Below are 22,612 nucleotides of genomic sequence, written 5' to 3' on the forward strand. Positions count from 1 at the left end.
ATTGCACTGGACAAAACTACAAATGCCTACTCCCTCTAAATATTCCTGTTAATACTAATCATCCGAGCCTTTCACAAGCTAATGAAGCATACAGTATTGTAGGCATACGTCGTAGCTAAGTTCCGCCTTCAAACGAACGCCATGACATAAATTTGACGTAACAGAGCACGATTCAAAACTCCACACTGTCAGCGTCTCGCGAAATAAACACGTGACCACCATGGGCGTCTTAATGTCATGGCCGACGTATACGTGTTACCTTAGCCACGAACACAAGCCACACCCACGAGCAAGCTACGAATGAATGTTGAAAACAAACTATAAGTAACCTTTTATATCCTTAACTAATCCAATTTAAATTAACCTTTGACGAATATATCTAGATTGCGTGCTTTATTATCTTATAGCAACGGCGCTTGTAGCGCCATGGTGTTCGATAATAGAAAGATTTAGAGCCAAATATGAAACACGTGGGCAATACCAATGACGTTAGGCCTAATATGTTTAGCTCGTTAGAGCATAGTTTCTTCTCGGAATATAATAGGCCTATACCACCCATCGGCTATAGCACCATCTGGTAACACCGAGGTTATTGTAATAAAAGCAGATAAACTAGAATTATCCGCTCCGTATTACGTTCGGAGCAAAGGGGATGATTCTAAAATCTTTAGAATACCCGTTGCCTACGTTATTATAAAGCCCGTGCATGTGAAATTTCTTCAATTTATTTCTGGCATTTTAATTCGGCCATTCTGGCGACTAGGTTTTCTCGTATCTGCGGACCCCGAAGTCAAGGCAACAGCCGAATTTCAACTTCAACCCACAAACAAACAAATATGGTGCTGCAAAGTGCAACTGTGGCAGTGGCACTGTAACAAATTTGGGATGTAATTTATAACCTATCTTAACATAACATAAACGAACCTACCTTAAAATAACATAAACGAACCTACCTTAAAATAACATAAACGAACCTACCTTAAAATAACATAAACGAACCTACCTTAAAATAACATAAACGAACCTACCTTAAAATAACATAAACGAACCTACCTTAAAATAACATAAACGAACCTACCTTAAAATAACATAAACTAATCTAACTAAATTAACCTAGTTAAAATAAATTGAAAATTTCAATATTGTACGATAAAAACAGTTTTATTTAAAACCACTTGTCAGGCGGGAACAAAATGACCAAACAAATCAAAAATTAGTCTAAATATTTAAGACTTGATTGTTAATTAGGCGATTAATAGTTAAGAACTTATATAGATTCGCTTATGTTTAGTTTAAAAGGGTTACTTAATTTTTATAATTATTTTTAGGCAGTGGCGTAGCCAGGATTTTGTTTCGGGGGGGGGGACACCATTGAAAAAAATGTAAAAAAATAAAAATATTTGTACGTACGACCATACGTTTCGGGGGGGGGGGCTACGCCACTGTTTTTGGGCCTTTTAAGTCGCAAATTGGCTTTGTGTTCTTTAAGTCTAGCTTGTAGACATCAGGGGCGTAGGAACCGGGAGGGGCAGGGGGGGCAATGCCCCTCCCTAGAATTTTGCTGGGAGGGGCAACTTATGTTATTGCCCCTTCCAACCTTTGGCCAGTTAAAATCTTCAAAAGGCTCAAATTTTCATTTTAAAAGCATATATCGTTTATAGAACCTCAACTGTGTTTAAATTTCAGTCTTTTCCCGCCAATTAACATAGTAGTAACAAGTACACATGCATTCGGAGAAGCTACACTCCATTAAAAATTAAAAACCATTCTCCTGACCCCTTTTCATTTATCTTTGCCCCCTCCAACTTCTAGAACCTTCCTTCGCCCCTGATGTCTATAGACATCGTTTTGTCTGCCCCGCATATCCCATATTTAACGTGCCTGTTATAGATAAATTAAATTCCCTTGCTTTCTAGAATCTAGATTAGTAACTTTATCTTTTCTGGGCGGATAATTCGTTAACAAATTTAAAAATAGCTTAAATTTATTGCGTTTACATAAATTACCTATTTTTTGCGTTAAGACACCGAAATGTAATACAACCATGTCATCATTTTATCTAATTGATTTAATTTAATCTTATTTAGGGTTTGCGTTTATTCTCTATATCAGCGGTTCCTAAAAGGTGTCAGAAGACTATGTATTTGTACCCCGCCGTTCCGCTGAGCACTACGGCGGCCTACAATATTAACCAAGCCGGGACAAAAGTGCACGTTGCGAAACAAACGTTCGGCCAGTGAGACAGCTATAATAACAGGCTCACATATGGCAAACAAACGTCCTCATAAATGGCCCAACAAAAGGCGACACCATGTGTCTGCCCGAGAACCCACCCTCGCACAGCTGAGGGCTAGAGTGACCTTTTTCTTCCACTGCAAGAATTCGCAGCGCGGCCATCTTTGTTTGTGTCAAGAATCTTTTAAGATAAGTAAAAAAAATTAGGTGGATAATTTAGGGTTCTATAGAAAAACAAAAATTGCTATTTGGTCCGAGTTTCGCGTCATTTTGTTTGCTCGAAGACCTATCGGTACGAGCTATTTGTAAGTTTTTATATTTCTTCAAATTTGTTTAGGGTTTAGCTTTTTGATCCCTTTTCGTAATGGACTAATCTACTTATTCGCTAATTTTATCATCCTTAATCTAAGCTAACCTAACCAAACCCTAACATAAACCGTAACAAACTTAAAATTGTTGCATAATACATTTCAGATTTTATTCTGAAATGAAAGAAATAAAATTTAATTTCACTTTCATTCTTTTTCTTCGATAAAATGAAAACTATAAACACTCATATTTTGGAAAATAATTAATATTTAAGCACTAATCGACAAAACAACAAATTCGGACATATGAAACGAATGGATCATTAAATTTGAAGATATAAAACCAATCTTTTTATTTGCACAAATTAAATTCGAACAAAAGCAACATTGCCTTTGAAAAAAGATCTATGTTGAATTTCGACGCTATTTTACAGTCTTTTAGGTACCCAACATTCTTAGGATTGGCTTAGAGCTAATTTTTGAGATCACGAAAATTTAGCGGTTGCCTAGAAGTAGTAAAAAATTTGCGGCCTCAATTTTTGCGCGAACATTGCAGTTGTGGCAATTTTTTAATAACGAGGTGCTAACCACTTCCCGTTATCGGTGTACACCCAACTGTAATGATTACGTAATCTTCTCTAATCTTTTGTACTCATTCGTAATCCCGTAATCATTTGAAATCTTCGTACTCATCTGTAATCACGTATAATCATTATGAAATCACGCGTACTCATCTGTAATCACCCGTAATCATTATGAAATCACGCGTACTCATCCGTAATCACGTGTAATCATTTGTAATAGCGCTAATCATCCGTAATCACGCGTATTCATTGGAATTCTCCCGTACTCAATTACTCATCTGTAACAATTTTAAAGTTTTGGGTTGCCTGTGTACTCATCGTAATCATTCTGTACTCATCGTAATCATTCTGTACTCATCGTAATCATTCTGTACTCATCGTAATCATTCTGTACTCATCGTAATCATTCTGTACTCATCGTAATCATTCTGTACTCATCGTAATCATTCTGTACTCATCGTAATCATCTGTACTCATCGTAATTATCTGTACTCATCGTAATCATTCTGTACTCATCGTATTCATTCTGTACTCATCGTATTCATTCTGTACTCATAATATTCATTCTGTACTCATCGTATTCATTCTGTACTCATCGTAATCATTCTGTACTCATCGTAATCATTCTGTACTCATCGTAATCATTCTGTACTCATCGTAATCATTCTGTACTCATCGTAATCATTCTGTACTCATCGTAATCATTCTGTACTCATCGTAATCATTCTGTACTCATCGTAATCATTCTGTACTCATCGTAATTATCTGTACTCATCGTAATCATTCTGTACTCATCGTATTCATTCTGTACTCATCGTATTCATTCTGTACTCATAATATTCATTCTGTACTCATCGTATTCATTCTGTACTCATCGTAATCATTCTGTACTCATCGTAATCATTCTGTACTCATCGTAATCATTCTGTACTCATCGTAATCATTCTGTACTCATCGTAATCATTCTGTACTCATCGTAATCATTCTGTACTCATCGTAATCATTCTGTACTCATCGTAATCATTCTGTACTCATCGTAATCATTCTGTACTCATCGTAATCATTCTGTACTCATCGTAATCATTCTGTACTCATCGTAATCATTCTGTACTCATCGTAATCATCTGTACTCATCGTAATCATTCTGTACTCATCGTATTCATTCTGTACTCATCGTATTCATTCTGTACTCATAATATTCATTCTGTACTCATCGTATTCATTCTGTACTCATCGTATTCATTCTGTACTCATCGTAATCTTGTGTACTCATCGTAATCATGTGTACTCATCGTAATCATCTGTACTCATTGCGTAATCATCTGTACTCATCTGTACGCATTAATGATTACGAAATCGGTGAACAGGCAAATTCTTACTGGTTAGCCCCTCGGTTAATAGCGATATCTTAAAAGTGCAAGCCACTTATTTTCCGTTTATAATGAATTTACTTCTAAGAAACTAGTAGCTTTAAAATACCTTGAAAATCCTGTAATGACATCAATTCAAATTTTTGGTCGTAATTTAAGCAAATGAAGAAGGTATTCGCTTCCGGCGCCCATTAGTTATCGTTATAAGCCTTTTAAAGGGAATCGCCATCCGACCAAGTCATTCCCCAGTCTGGAACCAGGGAGTACTCCCTGCTGGAACGCTCGAAAAAGTTCCAAACTAAAGAGATCGTCTTCCGCGAAAGCCTTTATCGGACGAAGAGAAGGTTTTCCGGAAAATGGTGAAATAATTGGTGGGAAAACGGCCAACAGCCGTCGTTCTAGCTTTTTTTCCCGCCATATCTCCCGTGTCTATTTTCGTTTAAGTCAGGAACTATTTTGGCCCGGAATTTGAAAATTTCCTAAATAAATACTCCCCTTCCCCTGTCCGCTGACATTTTTACTCGGCCGGTTTTCCATTCCCAGGATAGAAGACCTTCTTAAGAATTTGATTAAAATATTGTTGGGCCGAGTTAAGACTAGTTCGCAGACCTCTTTCTTGATTCGGCGGAAAGCCACATACCGCCACCTATTGTAGAAAAGATCGTCGCGAAATAAGCGGCCTTAACGGGGCGGCGCGTATGAGGCTGGGAATAACTTTTAAGGGTCTTAAGTCCCGTATAAACAGGAACCTCTTTCGCGCTTTCCACTTTTCGAGATCCCCCTCTCTTTCCTCCTGGGCAAATACCGTAATAGGCCAAACAAATTGCCACTTTTGAGATTCTTTGACGCTGCAGCTGGTAAACTAACAAATATTAGCTATCCCGCGTATCTATAAATTTTCTCGCACTATGCAATGATATTTCCGCTTGTCCAATATTTGTATTATCATTTATCTTTTGCAAATGATAAATAATCTAATATTAGAGAGATCACGAGATGGGAAACGAGTAGGTAGAATGAAGTGTGATTGCAATATTAGTAAGAAAGTGTTTATTCATACCCAAAATAATTTAAATATCGTACCCTAGATTCGAAATAACTGTGTCACGCGTAGGCAATAGCGTTTACCCAGTTCCTGTCGGAACGCCGAAAAAATTTGCTCCATAGTTTCCACGACAATAATAATCAGATAACCTTAGGCCCAAGTCATCCAACTTTAGAAAAAACCACGGCCAACTTTGATGACGGGCTGTCCGCGCAACAGCGCGCCATCAAAGTTGGCCGTCATATATAGACCGATGGAGGCCGAGATTTCGGAGGTCACTTGCCGAAAATGGGTAAGCGCTTCGTTACAAAACCGTTTATCAGAAAGCTCTCCGAATTCGAATCTAGGGTACGGAGTTATATCCATTGTCAATGTTTATGTTTATAGGGATAATAAGTAGGTTGGAGCGATTTTCTGCGGAGGGGGGGGGGTATTTTGGGGCTATTATAGACAACGATAAAATAGTTTTTATTTGATCCGTCAAATAACGCTAAAAATAACTATCACGTTAAAATAGTGAAATTAATGAACGCGAAATATTTCGCAGTTAAACGATAAAACCTGTATGTATTTATTTATAGGACTGTCCACGAGCTCGAGCCGCTGCTTTTGCTATCAAAAAGCTCGCTCAGCTCGGTTCGTGAACAGTCCTATTTATTTTTACCGAGGGAGCGTGACTATGTGGAGACGTTTATTAGCGTTGCTCCCAATCCCCCTAAACAATCAAATCAACCCCCGTTATCTTATTAGTTCACTATATCTTACGCCGGTGACGATTTTACTCCCCCCTCCCCCCTATTGCCGGGGGAAATTTCGATGCTATTACTCAAATTATATTTTTTATTCAAAGGTTTTTATTCTAAAAAATCTTTAATAAAGTTTTGGGATAACAGTTTTATCCCTTGACAATTTAATTATTAATTGCGTAGATTTAGATTAAAAAATATCAAACTGGGACAGAATTTATTTACATAAAGTCTCGAGTCTGCCAAGGGACGATTCGGGACGAGATACTCTGTATACATTTATTTTCTGTTTACTTTGAGAATAGAGACTCGATCATTCCGAAACGATTGGTTTGGTGGTTTCGGTTTTGTCGCTGACGCGAATTGCTTTAGATTAGAGAGATGAAACCATTCGAGTTCGAGCCGTTTATAGGCTTTCCAACAAGTTACTTTGCCAGTGCCGTCGAAACTTAAGGGGAGGGGCTTCATTTATCTAAAATCTCAATCAATTTTGGAATTCGGCGCCCGCAAATAGTAGAAAGCATACAGGTTTTGACCACGCTTTGGTAAAGGCAAAGGGTTGGTAAATATTTGTCGCGTCGAATTTTAAAGGTATAACTTTCTTCCTTTTCATAAGCGGGGACTCCGATGGAACCCGACGCGGTGAGCCGCTTGACTGGGCCGGAAGCGGGTTGAGGCCGATACAAGCTCTCGCCGGACCTGGTCATTTATTATATACAGAGAATCGCGAGCGTGACCAAATAAAAAGCTTTTTTATATATCCCGGGAGAACACTCATCCTTATAAAAGGGGAAGCGCCACTATTCGGGCCATTCTCTCTACGGTGGCCAAATCGGGCAAATGGGAGAGGATATTGGGGAAGACACGACCTTTATAAGTAGAAACCAGGTGTGGTGTATAAAATGAGTCAGAAATCTTCCGTAGCCATACTGGCCCTTCTGTTTATAGCGCAACCAGCGGTGCCGTTACACACGACGTACTCCGCAGGGCGCTCCACGGATGTCCATTGTTTATTCTCGCGGGCTGAGCGGGATTATGGCTTTGCCGGTTCCGTTCGAGCTAATTTTCTAGGCCGCTTGACCGTCGCTCCTGCAGACACCGTCCGCGAACCCATCATCCGTGACCTCCTCCTCCTCAACCCCCCCCCCCTCGATGACTCGTCAGCATCCTCTTATATTTCGTGGCAGGAATGCCAGGTGACGCGTTTATCGTCCAATTTGGGCGTGTTTCAAAAACTGCCGAAAATAAGGCCGCTCTTTACGATCCAAAGGGATAAAAAATTTATATTAATTTTCCCGGCGTTATGGGCGCGATTAAAAAAATGCGTTTAGTTTAAAATTTCTTTTGTACACTTTAAAAATTAGAATCCAAACAAACAAATAAATGATACATGGCGATATCTTAATATGTTTTGGGAAATTTACTTTCTTAGCTTCTTAATTAAATTGAATTGAAAAATTTATCATTTAAAATAACGATGTGCACTACCAATTTTTATTTCTTTTAATATTTAATGTCTTACTTTTATTTATTGATTTTTCCAAAATTTATAATTCGTCTTTTACGTTTCTGTATCTCCATTACCTTGTACACTCAGCCTAAATGATACTAGTACAACAAGCAAAATAAAATATATTTTTCTTAATTATAAAATTCTATATAGAACGTGTATAGAAATTTATAATTAGGTAGAAAATTATACTTTCCCGTTTCGCGTGTAAATAGGGCTACTTTAAAATGATTTCGCGTTAAAGGGGTCAAAAATATAATCTGGCATGGCCGCGTATTCATATTGAATGAAAGCCCATCGTCGCGGGTCCGGTTGGGTGGTCCCCCCGCTAGTATATTTAAAAGGAAGGCTCGCGAAAAAAGGGAATTTGCGCTCCGAGTCGGGGACGATACAAAGGCGCCGGATAGTTTTCCCTCGGCGAGATTTTAGCGGCTTATGTCGCCTATAGACCTTATAATCCTGGATGGATAGATTCTCGTCAAAAACAAAAGGATAGTTCCGCCGGAAACGAGCTTAACACTCTTATTGAGTTGACGTAGCAGGCGGTCAACAGCGACGTATTGAAGCGGTGATTCAGGGCGGAACTAAAGGCGGCGCGTCAACTCCTCGAAGGCTTCCGTTTGTTTAGAAGGCGCGCATTTTTAACTAAGCGGCGACTAATTGAGATATCTATTACCTCATTATTCAAAGCCGCTTTGATTGAAGGCGTAAACACATTTCCCCAGAGGTACACCGGGTTGATCAGCGGTTCAATAGCTCCTTATATAGTATTATATCTCCGTCCCTCGCTGCAAATTGACCGCGATCTTTTATTATCGAGTTATAAACCGCCTCCCGAAAGCCTCCGTCCAACCAAATGTTTCGTAGATGTGGGAATTAATTTAAAGGGGAACGGCCAAGCTTTTCCAAATATGGCCTTATTTCCGTATCAAAAGATTAACAAGACGTTCAATATACTAACATGTACCTTTTTTGTCTCGAAAAAATAGCTTTTGGCCCAAAAAGTTGAAACTAAAAATAACGCCAGGTGTTTGGGTTTGAATTTTCGCCGCCATCTTAGGGGCTGCCGCCAGCACCCCTAACCCCGTATGAGCGATTTGCGAACTATCCTAACTTTTAAAATCGCGCAATTTAGGCTTAGGTCTCTTATAACTGGAACGCGCCGCGCGTGCAAAACATATTTTTCGCGTCTTCAGCAGCGCGCGATTTTACGTTGTTTTTCTGTCTCACCGACTTCTCACCAGGTGTCGCGGCGGACGCGCGCTTTTCAATTTCCCGAAATTTCTTTATTTTATTAAAAATTAACCACTCAATATTTTTTGATGCGGTTTTCGCCTTAAATTTTAGTTTTTAATGGGCTATAGGGCTATATAACTTGTTAAAGCTTGACCGTTCCCCTTTAAAGATAAGAGAAGAATTCGCCGGATACGAGAAGAGCCCTATCCAACGTTTTCAAACATCGTAAACATTTTAACGAATGTTATTGAAACTACGGCGTCTGTTGCCATCGGTAAACGCGAGAAATACATCGCGTTATAGATATACAGGATGGCGGGAATTGGTTTTCCGAGCGAAAGAAGGAGACGTTGAACAGCGCACTTTAAACGTTTGCGGGATTACTTATCTAACACGCGAGTTTTAGATAAGTAACGCCACCCCGACCTCTCCCCGCCCCCCTCGTTGAACTTCTATGAAATAACAATTACGCTGAAAGCGAGTTTGCGGAACCATAAACCAGCTGCATCTCTATCTCTCTGTCCCTTTTATAAAAACAACGCTTGGAGAGTGAGATGAAACGGGGGGAGGCGATATTTCGTACAAAATCTGTTGGTGCATAAACGAAAGTATAAATTCGACTTTGATGCGTTGCCTCTCTTCTTCAAACTGACTTATGGCTTTTTGCGGAAACAACGCCATTTTCCTTCGAAAAGAACATCGGACGGAATAACAGAAAGATTTAAAAAAAAGGGTTTGGGAGAGATATTCCGATCCCAGGGGCTAATTCCGAGTGAAAACATCATATACCGTAATGTAGCGAAGAACTTAAAGCGAAGAACGAGATTAAAAGGAATCGGAAAATATATAGCGGAAAATTTCAAAATTTGCTATATTTTATGGAGTCTTTAAAAAAAATTCAAAAACCTTCGGTAAATAAAGGACCAAGAATATACAGATTTTTTTATTCTTCAAATATCAAACTAGTGTTATACACAGGGTGTATACATTTTTGAAATGAATGAAAAATTCACGCGCTTTGAAAACTTTTGAACAGCGCGAGCCCACACGTGTTAATTTGCGCGCTACAGTAACTCACAGCGAAATATTATTTTGGTCGCGTGCAGAGAGGCATGAATTCAACTATTTATTTACGTTGATTATTTTATTAAAACTAGGGTTAAAATTAGGGGTCATCCATACATCAAGTGTTTCGTGACTTCTAAACGGCGGCCCAAATCGAAAAAATGTCATAATACATTTTCGTCTTAAAATAATCTGTAGAACCCGTAGGTCTTCGCTCATACCACCCTTTTTGAAACACCCTGTATATATATTCGATTCGCCCATAGTCTTTTGAGGGAAAACATATCAGAATTTGTAGATAAATTTTGTTGTAACGTTGAGATTACGGAAATCCTTCAATAGGCTTTGACGACGAAATTTAAGTAAAAATACATTGTGGTATTTTATTTGTAGTTTTTTGAATACAGACAAATTCCATTTATCTGTGAAAAACGTGCGTTTAGTTACTATTCTCGTGACGTAATAATTGCTAGCTATGGTGGCCATCTTGTCTAAATATCTCGAGAATACCTACTATTGAACGCTATTTATTTAATTTGGCACCGCTAAGGGGTACGCTTGACTTCTCCCTGAACACGAGTGTATCGCGAATAGAACACTTCTACAGGCGCCATTATGCCAAATTTAAATGTAAATGTATAATGTAATATACTTTTTAAGTATATTACCTTCACGTTCTATATACACTTAAATAATTTCTCTCGGGAGTGGTTTATGATTGTATTTATCTCAAAGGCTAGGCCTCCGTTTAACAACGAGACTACAACGTTATTCTTATTAAATTAGAGGTTCATAATGACGTCTCCAGAAAGCTTTAATATCGTAATAATTGGCTTATCTTATTAATTCAATGTTTAATATAGCCTTCGTGCATTTTTTAAAATTTCAACCTTTAGAGCGAAAACGACTTTCTTTGTATTTTTCTAAACACAAACTCCTAATGGAAATCTAATATATTAAAATCGCGGCGGGGAAAAGCTCGGCTGAAAAAGTATAACCTTTAAAGAATTCCCATAACAGAGGAGGAAAGGCTGGGGAAGAAATATTATGTCGGGCTGCAGTCAAAGCCGGGTACGCGAGCTTCTGGCTGGGAGACTCTAATTGTGTTGCACCATCGAGATCTTCAATCACTCCGTGAGAATGAAGAAAAGAGAGTATATAAGGGAGAAAAAATAGAATGGCTACCTTTATTGATGGTGCGAGTGATTCCCCGAAATCATGGTTTTTTTTCGATGAAGGCGTAAGCCGGGTCGAGGCGATCCGGGAGGGACCCCCTTTTTATTTCCTAATACCCGTTGGCCCCGGGTCACGCCAAATAAACCTAATTTACACTGCGACCAAAATGGAAGGCGAATCCAAGCGGCCATGATGTTGATATAAGACCCGGACAATTTCAAGCGAAAGAAATAGAATAACTTTCCGTACGTAGCTAGCTCCTCCTTGTTTAAAGGACGCTGTATTGAACTAACTTTCCGCTGTATTAGGAGTTTATCAAATTTCGTTGGATAATATCTCGAAATGGCTTATGACGAAAAGTTAAATCCTTAAAGCCTTAATCCCTTCGCTGCTTGAAGTATATACTATAAAGTATGTATCAAAGGTTCTTGAAGCGGGGTCCTTTTTACGAGGTAAACTAAAAATTCTTTCGGGGTGAATTTTTATTTTCAGTCGTCCGAAATCGCTCTTTAAAACTCAATAAATCCAAACACCGTGGAAGTGTTTTAGAATTGGGTTCTAAATTCCGAAAAGGCTGATTATTAAACCGTATTATAGGGGCTTATTTAAATATAGGTTAAATAAAAATACGTACTAAAATAACTCTTAGTTTAAAATCAAAATTCCTTATTATTTAACGTCGATTCTATAACCCTGGCCCCCTTTTGAATTAATAATCGTGAACCGATTATGTTACAAATATTTAATGGCTGTAATCGGAAGCAGATATTGTACTTGAAATTCAATGTTAACGACGGTGGTCTTTCTAAACGTCCACGCGGATAACTGGATTCGAAATGTTCTACTCTCGTAGTAGACGCGCTTTGTAATGTTAAAAATGACAATACGTCCTTGTTTTAAAATTGTCGGGACGCGTTTACACGAATGTGTCAGAACTTCAAAAGATTTCGAAATTATTCGGGGATGGCGTCGCTAAGCTAGCTAATCTCGTATTTATATCGTAGAAGGGGGTACATTTTTCGAAACAAATTAGCTTTTCGAATGACGCGCGTTAAAAATTAAACAAGAACATTTAAGACAGCAAACAACTACTCCGGAATTTTACCCGACAAGAATTTCCATGTTTTTAAAAATTAAAGTGTAATTTGTCCTAGAGAGAAAGAGAGCGTCGGCGTGTGATTGTCCGGAGAGCGGCTAGTTTCGCGTTTCGGGAACTGAGACGGGATTGACACGTCCAAATATGAAACTATAACTTAAACGAGAGGCCTTATGCGAGGCGTATATGGCCCGTGTATATACGGACGACGCTGCGGTAGACGGCGGCGCGAGGGGCCCGTCACGGAGGCCCGTCACGGAGGCTCGTCGCGATGGAGAGAGAGACGAGCTCGTTTATTAAATTACAAAGGATCCAGAGTCGCGAATTGTCACGAATGTAATATTGAAATATTTAGTTTTTGACAAAGGCCTCTCCTCGCGCGGACCACGCGCTGCCAGCCGGATCTCCGGATTAAGTGACAGTTAATGGACAGCGCCAGGCCCGACATATTCGCTATATTGGCCGGGCTCTCTCGACTAAATAACGTTCAATTCGCGGAGATCAGAGAGTCTCGAGAAATATAGACTTTATAGATATCAAATTAAGCCTCCGATTATAATTAATTTGCGCTTTTGATTTTAGCGAAAGTTCAAATTTAACGTCAACTTCGTAACGAATACGCCCAAGTCGAGGATGCGCTCCAACTTCATTTCCAACTATGCGGATTTATTTATTCCTAATCTACAGCAACGCCAAGTTTAATTCAATCCTAATATGATATACATTAAATATATAAAAATAACGGTATATTCCTCATCGTACGTACGCTAATGGATTGCGAGAGAAGCTTAATGATTCGAGATGTTTCTAATTCTCTAAATGTAAATAGAGTCGTAGAATCCGAATTAAGCCGATAAGCGCGTGGAACCTGGAAAAACAGAGTTCTTTGATAATTCCTCCCGAAAAGATATTACGGTTATGGCTTCGTTCACGTCCGCCATAGACCGCGCTATTCGAGCGTATTTTGATGGCTCTCTTTTTTCAATGTGCCGTCGCGAGAGGAGGCTTCGTCACGGTCGAACGGACTCAGAAATTACCTAAGCTCGATACAAGATTCTCGTACATGTCGTCGGCGAGACACTGATGGATTTATTCCCTCCCCCTTCTTGGCGTCGAGCCGATCAGGTGGAAACGGTAATTTCTCTCATCAACTATATATCGAACCAATCATTTTCCCAAATCGTTTCTGCGAGTGTACTTTGGGAAATACAACATCATTTCGGTACAACGTTTTGATACTTCGCGCTTACGGTATAATCGTTTATAGGGCGGAAATATCCAGTTGTATATCGCGATGGGTTACTCGCTACATTTTTGGTATTAGACAAATTTCTAAAATATGGATAATAATTTTCTTTATCAACAACACCCGTTGGAACTAGAGAACGCTCGCAAATAGAAGCAACAAACACAAGGAGAACGCAACCCGTCAAAAGTCGTGCATTTTCTCGCGTACATTTTTCATTGGTTAGACGCTTTAGCGACTGCTGCCGTCGTGAGGGATAAAATTCGGAAATTGTCTCCCCTCTTTCCGTAAAAGGGTCAGCGTAAAGGTTCGTCCAATGAAATTTGTACACAACACTGCGTTAGCGTGTTTAAAGGCTAGCTGCGTTCTCCTCGCGTTTGTTGCTCCTAGCTGGAAATTCGTCCGCTACCGCGTTTCATCACGCGATAACTCGGTAGTTACCATGGCAACATTACAGTTGGATCCGAAGAAAATGTATAAGAGGAATAGAAACTGCTTTTGCGTGATGAACAATAAAGGCGAGGCCCGCTAATATACATATATATCAACAATTTCAAATTATATTTTCCAAAAATTCTTTGACTTGTGCTCGCCGGTAGGATTCCATTTCTGTAAGAGGTTATGATTTAGGGTCACATTTGGGGCGCGAAATGTTCTCTTAATGCGTTCTCTAGCTCTCCATCCCGGAGCGGAGCCACCAAACAAACATAACGCGAATACAGCCCGTACGCGCGGTTGCTTCTCTCCCGAAGAAGATTGCACGCGCCTGTAAAATATGACGAGAGATATCACGTATATATTTTCGATGTTTCACGGGCCGCCATTATCTTCATTCGTCGGGGCCGGTGAGGTCATCGCAATGTACACATTGGCTTCTAATTCAGCGCGGCTACTACGACGCCCCTTCCCGCGACTATAGTAGTCGTTGATAAATGGCCATTCGTCGATTAGGTAATTAACGTCTCTTCTCCGGGCAATATAGAGCGTGGCCGATACACGAGCTCCGGAATGTCACGCGCGTCATAACCCCCCCCCCCCCCGCCTTCCTTCCTGGCGCTCGACTCCGAACAGAGTTTGCCCATCACCTTAACACGGAGTCCAGCTGTTACCCCCCCCCCGCCCCCAAAACTACTGTAATTGCGCTCATAACGCACCAACTCCAAATAGTTTGGACACTCTGGTATCTTCTCCGTTATTTAGGTGCGCGCCTAAAAGAACAGTTCGTATCTTTATACGATTGTAAATATATAATTAGAGTTATTCGGGAATGCAAGGAATTTTGGCGCCAAGTTGAGCCCCCGTCGTATCGGTTAAGATGACCACCATGGCGCGAAGGCGGGACTTTGGGGTAGCTATATATATATAACGATATTGTTGGGAATTATGATAAATTACGCATCGGATATGGATATCAACCATTATTATTAATACGACTATTATTTTAAAATTTGTGTAGAACTTTATAGGCATTTAGAAGGGTTATTTAACGTGTAATGGTACATAGTACAACGGGGACGGTCAATTAGATTTGATGGTGGGTCTCAGTGTATTTCAGATATCGATCGGACCATTAAAGTAAAAAAAACACATTTTAAGGCTTTTATAAAGCTAAAATAATGTTAATATTAATACTCTTAAAGTAACTAAAGAATATTAGTTTATATGGTATGTGATATAGCACTTTCGCCTCGCAGCAAGAGGAGCCGGGTTCGATCCCAGCTTGTGGCACTGGGTGAAAACTCGGAACAATTCCTTCCGCGTTGAGTTTGCAAGTTCTTTCCCCACTGGTTTAAGGGGTTTTCCCCCGAGCTCTTCGATTTCCCCTTCCATAAAAACTTGTTGAAGTTAACGGTAATAGTTAGTGTAGGGAGCTTTTGGCTCGCGTGGCATTCAGGGCTTTCCACCACCCTCCTACCCATTGTAACCCGGTCGATCACCTGAATTAAAGGCTTCAAAAGTCGCTTGATGACTTAGGCCTAAGGTGGTGCCTAGCTGATATTATATATTATATGTGATTTATTATATATTATATGTGATATATTATATATTATATGTGATATATTATATATTATATGTGATATATTATATATTATATGTGATATATTATATGTGATATATTATTTGTGATATATTATATATTATATATTATATATTTTATGTGATATATTATTATATATTATATATTATATATTATATATTTTATGTGATATATTATATATTATATATTTTATGTGATATATTATTATATATTAAATGTGATATATTATTATTATATTTTAAATATAATATAAAAAATATATTTCCTCGTCATGGTAGTCCATCAGAATTACGACTAACTAACGTTAAATTAACAATTGAAATATGTCCCAAATTTACCATTATTGTAGTATAGTATATAGTATATAAAGTCATAAATAATATCACACAGATAGTATCGAAAATTTTAGGTATTGAAAAGTTTTCGTATTACGTTTATCAAAATATTCTATATTTATTAATATTGTTTCGAAGCGTATATGCGCTTGTTTTTATAAAAAGCAACTACGAAGGCGTAAAAATAAACAAACGATGTTGCGATGTCCTAATACTTTGGATTACCACAAAATGTGGGTCTTCCTTGCCGCGAGAAAAACGTTTAACATTTAAATTAAAGGAATATTTTTTATAATAAAGAAATTTTTATTGCCTCCTAATGAAACGAAAATCCCTGAAGAAGGAGGAAGAGTTCCTCCGAAACTTTGGATTTTTAAATAAATAAATTGTGAATTTTAAAACCGTTTTAAGTCTCTTTTCATCTATTTTAAACTGAGTAAATATTAGTTTACGATATCTCAAAAAGGTCGTTTATTTAAAATTTCTGACGGCGGATAAACCAAAACGAGACTACGTAAGCCGTTCAGGCACGCGTCAGGTGATTAATTACTGATATATTTATATTGGTCCGGAGTGCTCCGACGTAAAAGGATTTCCCCCATAAAAACAAGCCGAACAAAGTTTTCGATCCAGAGGCGAGCGCGCGACTGCTAAATCTGGTATTGTTTATGGATTGGAGGAGAGTGGAAGCGGAAACAAGCTCGATACACAAACCAGGGAGCAACTAGGGCTATTAAGCGAAACAAGCAAGAAGCGCGCGTTGTTCCTTACCTCTGGCAACGACCAGCGCCAAAAACAAGAGGATCATTTCGAGACGGCTTTTCCCACTTTCCGTTTCGGTTCGCGGCTATCGATAAAATTTTTCCCACTTTAGGAAGTTTCTCTCGAAACACGAGTAATTTCGCTGCCGCCGCTGATGGTGCTGCTGCTGGTCGAGTACGGCGGATCCCGGCTCATCCGACGAAGCGGCCACTGAGGGATTTTCTCTCCCAACGGAAACCTATTTCCCCTGTCCTCCTCGACGCGCGGTACTTTCTCTCTGGACTACAACTTTTCTCTTCCTCTGGTCCTCTCTTCTCCGTTGCCCGCTGACGCTTTTAGCTTCTACGCTTTAGCACTAGCGCGCGTCGAGTGATGCTCCAAGTTTTGCCGTCGCGAACACCGCCCGCCCGTGAAAACTACAGCGCCCCCTAACAGGATAGGTGGCGGTTCCGTACACTGGCTTTGAAACGGCGAATGGTCGACGGTCTATTTAGTAAATAACGTTCGACGAAACAATGCCGAAAATTTTGAAGTTCGTTGCTTCAACAAAACGTCTCGCTCGTTTGAGACAATTTTAGCAAACATCTCGGCCGGGCTGGCGCCTTGGTTTTCATTTCAACTGTCCGCGTTTCTTTTGTGTGTGTGTAAAACAAAGAAAAACGTTTCATATTTTCAAATTTAGTGACCTATTCGTTTTTTATATCATTGTTTTTCGCAATTGCAGGTTACATTTGAATTTTTCTCTCAAAAATGAATTTGAATTTTTCTCTTTAAAATGAATTTGAATTTTTTTAAATGAATTTGAATTTTTTAAATGAATTTGAATTTTTTTAAATGAATTTGAATTTTTTTAAATTAATTTTAATTTTTCTCTTAAAAACGAACTTGATTTTTCCCTTAAAAATAAATTTGAATTTTTCTCTTAAAAACGAACTTTAATTTTTCCCTTAAAAATGAATTTTAATATTTATCGTAAAAATGAATTTGAATTTTTCTCTGAAAAGTGAATTTTTCATTTTTTTTTATCATTTTTAAATGTTTATAAAATAATTTTTTATTTATCTCCTTAAAAATAATTTGAATTTGATTTTTAATTATATCATTTCGAAATGAAATCTTAATTGTTATCACTTACGAAAATGACTTGATCCAATTTCAAATTTGGATACCACTGGAATCAAGGCCCGTCAAATTTGAATCAAATTCCGTTTGGATCAAATAATTTTGATAAAATTTAAATAAAACTGAATTTCATATGTATAATATTTAAATATAACACATTTTGAATTGTAATTTTTGTGCAAAGTACTACTTTGAATATGTCCAATTTAGGATATAATATTTTTGCAAATCAAATATGATGCACTATTTTCGTAAGGGATGGCTACTAAATTTTGGTTGGCAGTTACTTCCGTTTCGTAAACTACCGTTACGTTAAAGGCAATACTAAGGTTGGGTTTCAATATAAATATAATATTTTAATATTCTCAAAATATTTTATTTGAATATTTCTGATGATCATTTGCAAGATTAAGTATATAAAAAGAATTAAAAAAGTGCAAATTGAAAAAACGTTCGGACAAATAATCATTTGAAACGCTATTTAAATTCGAAATATATGTAAAAATTTCGTCTGTTTAAGACATTTAAAAATATATATATATTTCTTATAATTTTTTATCCATCTTCTTCATTGCAAAATGAACAATTTTAATAAATTTCGCTTTTATATTACTTTTAGGTAGCTTTTAATTATCTTTTTCCTCAATGTTAGAAAACTATAAAACTGTGGTGAAAATTCGACAGTGACCGTATTTCTTGAATTGTCCATTTTTGTGGGATGTATCCTAAATATAGACACTGGTATATACCTCATCCACCATTGTTTGGAAATTTCTCATTCGCGTTTCGCTCGGAATTTCGGGTCGGGGCCGAAAGAAAGCGGAACCCGTCGCTAATTTTTAATTAAATTATTAATGGGCCAGCTACTTGGAATCCCACTTTTAGGCGGCAGACTCGCCGGTAGGGTGCGCTGGTCGCGACCCCTTTCCGCGTTTGACGCTCCCGGTATTCGCGCTATACGGAGTGGAATTTGAACTATATCGACTTGTTTGGCTCTGAAAATTCTTCTCTCACGCGAGGGACGAGAACCTCTTCTAACGGGATGTCCCTCAACCTCAAGAACCTCAAAACTCTTCGAATAAAAGTTTCCGCTATAAATACTATCAAGCGACCGCGTCTAATACGATTAAATCACCTAAATTATCGAAAGAGCGAGCTTCGATGAAGGGAAAATCTTAAGAGATAAACCACTTTCAATATGGGCACAAGCAACTTAATAACCTAAGTATGATACTCTCTTCGTTAGCCAAATTTTTGCAGGGTTACTGTGATCATAGACTAAGAAAGACCTTTCTTAGTCTATGCTGTGATAGTGATAATAACAAGCCCGAGTAGGTTTGATATTCAGAAACGCAGCGGATGCTCATAATAATATTTTTTTTGTTGGCATTCAATAAATTATTATTTTATTTTTATTATCGGAATCATTTCAATTTTCAATAAGCCTTGGCTGGTCCTTCCAATAGGCTGTCGCAAGCGCGTATTTAAGTTGGGTATTTGGGGGCTCAAACCCTATACGAAATCGATCAAAACGTAATATTTCTTTGAAGTCAACAGTTTAAACCCCACCCGAAATGAAATCCTGAATACACCCATGGGCTGTCTCGCGCACCATTATCTGACATTTCCAGAGACTCGTAACAGAGTTCTCAGTCTTTAGCTCCGTAATGATTTATAAGGTCATGGACGAAACATAAGTGGGGTGGCGGAGTGGTTAGCAATTTCGCCTCGCAGCAAGAGGAATCCGGTTGGATCACAGCTTGTGGTAGTGGGTGAAAACTACAACTCCTTCCGCGTTGAGTTAAGGAGTTTTCCCCGAGCTCTTCGGTTTCCCCTCCCATAAAAACTTGTTGAGGGTAACGGTATAATAGTGAGTGTAGAGAGCTGTTGACTCACGTGGCGTGTAGGGCTTGCCACCACCCTCCTACGCATTATAACCCGGCCATCTGAATTAATGGCTTTAAAAGTCGCTTGATGACTTAGGCCTAAGGTGGTGCTAAGGGTATTAGCATAGATTATTATTATTATTAAAACTTACTATCTTAAGCGAGAAAGAATACGAAGTGTCATACTTATTCTTATTACGTTACTTACGATAAGAGTGAAGTTTTAAGTTATCTCTCCAAAAGCTTTATTGATTCGTAAGGTAGGATTATTTATTATTGACCATCGTCGAGAGACGTTTTGAAAAAGTTTCGCGCGTGGCAAACTTATACAGCCCAGAAATTGCGCGTATGTCGAAAATGCCTATAGCGTTATTAAATGTGGGATTATAGAAGTTTGGTGGATGTTGGATGATTATGGCGATCTGATACGCGACTAAACGCGTTGCGTTTCTAGGAAGATTTATCATATATACGGATAAGCTTTACCAAGCGCGTAATTGCTTGTGATCCGACGCATCTGCCAAATTGATGCGGCCAAAATGGAAATGTAATTGCGGATAAAGATACCCATTTTTGGACCTATTACGCATTTTTTTGTTAATCAGTTACGTGGCCAAAGTTTAGTACTTCGCTAAAAGTTCTTGATAAATTTTAACTTCCGAAAAGGTTTTGGAACATTTGTTATTACGACTTTCTTCCCAAACTAGCTCACATTCTCGTAAAATTCAGTTACTAACTAAAATCAAGGAATAGTCTTTTCGAGCTATTTTCAAGGGAGTGATAATATTATTATTCTTATTTAACAGTGTAGAAGATACTGACAAAGGAGAGTACCCGAGGTGTTTATTGCCGATTTAGTTCAAAGTCGGCCGTAATGTAGAAATATATGAGATATGAAATTTCCCACTACCCATTCGATTTGCCATGGCAACCGAAAATGTTTTTGACCACTTACAACCAAAATAAGATTTTTTCCTTATTTTACCCAAAATTTGTTACAAATTTACCCTAAAAATGTTTCAAATTACCCAAACTTGATGAAATTTACCTAAATGTGGTCCAAATTACACATTTCGTGATTTTCAAAATTTTTCAAAATTTTCGTAGCTGTGAAACCGAGAAAATCCCATGCTTTTTTAAATGGAGATTTTATTGTTTTAAGTGATCAAAAACATTTTCGGTTGCCATAGCAAATCGAATGGGTAGTGCATCGTCTCCTTTTGGGAAATTTCATATTTCATATAGGTCTACATTACGCCCAACTTTGAACAAAATCGGCAATAAACACCTCGGGTACTCTCCTTGTGAGAGGTACTAAGAGGTGTAGAAAATGGAGACGTGGGTAAAGATTACTTTGACTATTTGAATACGTTAATAAAAATAAATACGAAGAGGATTGTGTCGTTGAGTTAAAGTCGAGGTGAAAGTTGCTTTCTTTTTAAATGGCAAGCAAATTGGTTTTTATTTATGGATCGGTTTTAAAGCAGTTGTTTTATGTATGTTCAGAGCAATACAATGCGAACCTACTCAAAACCACAAATTTTGACAATTTTGAAATACGTTTAATATAAATGGATGGGGCTTGTTTTATTTTGTTGAATAGATATATTTATACAGTTAAATAACTTATAATCAGTTCAGAGCACATTTCCAATTTAGGCCCTTAATAATTTTATAATTTAAAAAAAAAATATTTAGCCATCGTTTTCGGTTTCTTATCTACAGTTTAAGCATATGTAACATAATTACTCATAAGTATGCCACTACCTCTATTTCTTCACTAATGGTTTGTTTCACAGATATTGCGTCATCCGTACCCTACGTAATATTTGACGTCATATTTGATATAATATTGACGTCATCGAATCTCAAATTCCGATTATACCGTCGCTCAATTAGCTCTACTTCTGATAAACCGACGGCCATTATTTTAACAACCAAGGCTTAGGAGCTAAAATGAACTACAATATACTGTTAAGTGCTGTTAATGCAATTAATAAAGTTTTCGGAGACTCAGGTTCTAACATAAATTTGCATTGTCAAATAAAAGAAGCAGGTTTATTGAAAAAATAGTTGAAATTTAGGTTGAGCTTTTTTTTGGCATCTACAAGGTTGGAGTCTTTGCAGATTCTTTTGAGCTTAGGCCTAACTCTTCTAGGCTTGGTACAAGGTTTATAGAGAAATTTGTAGTTTAAGGTTGCCGCATAACAAAGCTTTCACCTTCGAAATTTCGCGATGTGTGATTGGCTTAGAAATTTACCGTGGAGTGACATCGCCCGGAGGAACTTTAGCAGACGTCAAATGTTAACGCTACGAGATTTTCATTGATTTGTCGGGACAGGGATGAAACGGTTTAAAAATTCTAGTCAAGGTAAGAAATTTATTATTATATTTGTGAAAAAATAATTTTTTTGAGTTGTTTATTGTGATTAGACATACTCTTTTTAGTATAACTTAATGAAATATTTTATAATAGCCACAAATTGCATTATCGCCTTAAGCCTTTGGAATAACAAAGTGTTTTTCAAAGTTTTGGTGGTCCACAGTTAATGATTTTTTTGTTTTTAGAAAGCATCAGAAAAATTTGGGTGAATAAATGTGAACATTTTATGACATTGACATTGAAGTAGCTGACGAAGATATTTTTTTACGAAGTTGTAAAGGTAAATGCTACATACTTTGCGTATAAAATCAACGACCGCCCGGTCCCTAGAACGGATACTTTAAAAGACCTCGGAATTCTATAGACACGGGACTCTTTTACCGGGAACACATTTCCAACTTGGTTGGGAGAACTAAACGACTGCTCTACGCTGTACTTAAAGTCTTAAACTATCTAGAGACTTGAATTC

General features: G+C 37.9%; 1 protein-coding gene across 1 annotated transcript in view; it reads right to left on the reverse strand.

Annotated features, from left to right (window-relative positions):
- The window catches only part of LOC149932322 (uncharacterized), a 74,106-nt gene extending 57,000 nt beyond the window's left edge, over positions 1–17,106 (reverse strand). The window contains exon 1 of the mRNA XM_090155901.1: positions 16,762–17,106. Coding sequence (XP_090012027.1) covers positions 16,762–16,798 — 37 coding nt within the window. The 5' untranslated portion in view covers positions 16,799–17,106. The remainder of the gene's footprint in view (positions 1–16,761) is intronic.
- Between the last annotated feature and the right edge of the window lie 5,506 nt (positions 17,107–22,612).

Source organism: Leiobunum rupestre, chromosome 8 (genome assembly GCF_980474605.1).
Source record: "Leiobunum rupestre chromosome 8, qqLeiRupe1.1.hap1, whole genome shotgun sequence".
Lineage (NCBI taxonomy): Eukaryota > Metazoa > Arthropoda > Arachnida > Opiliones > Sclerosomatidae > Leiobunum > Leiobunum rupestre.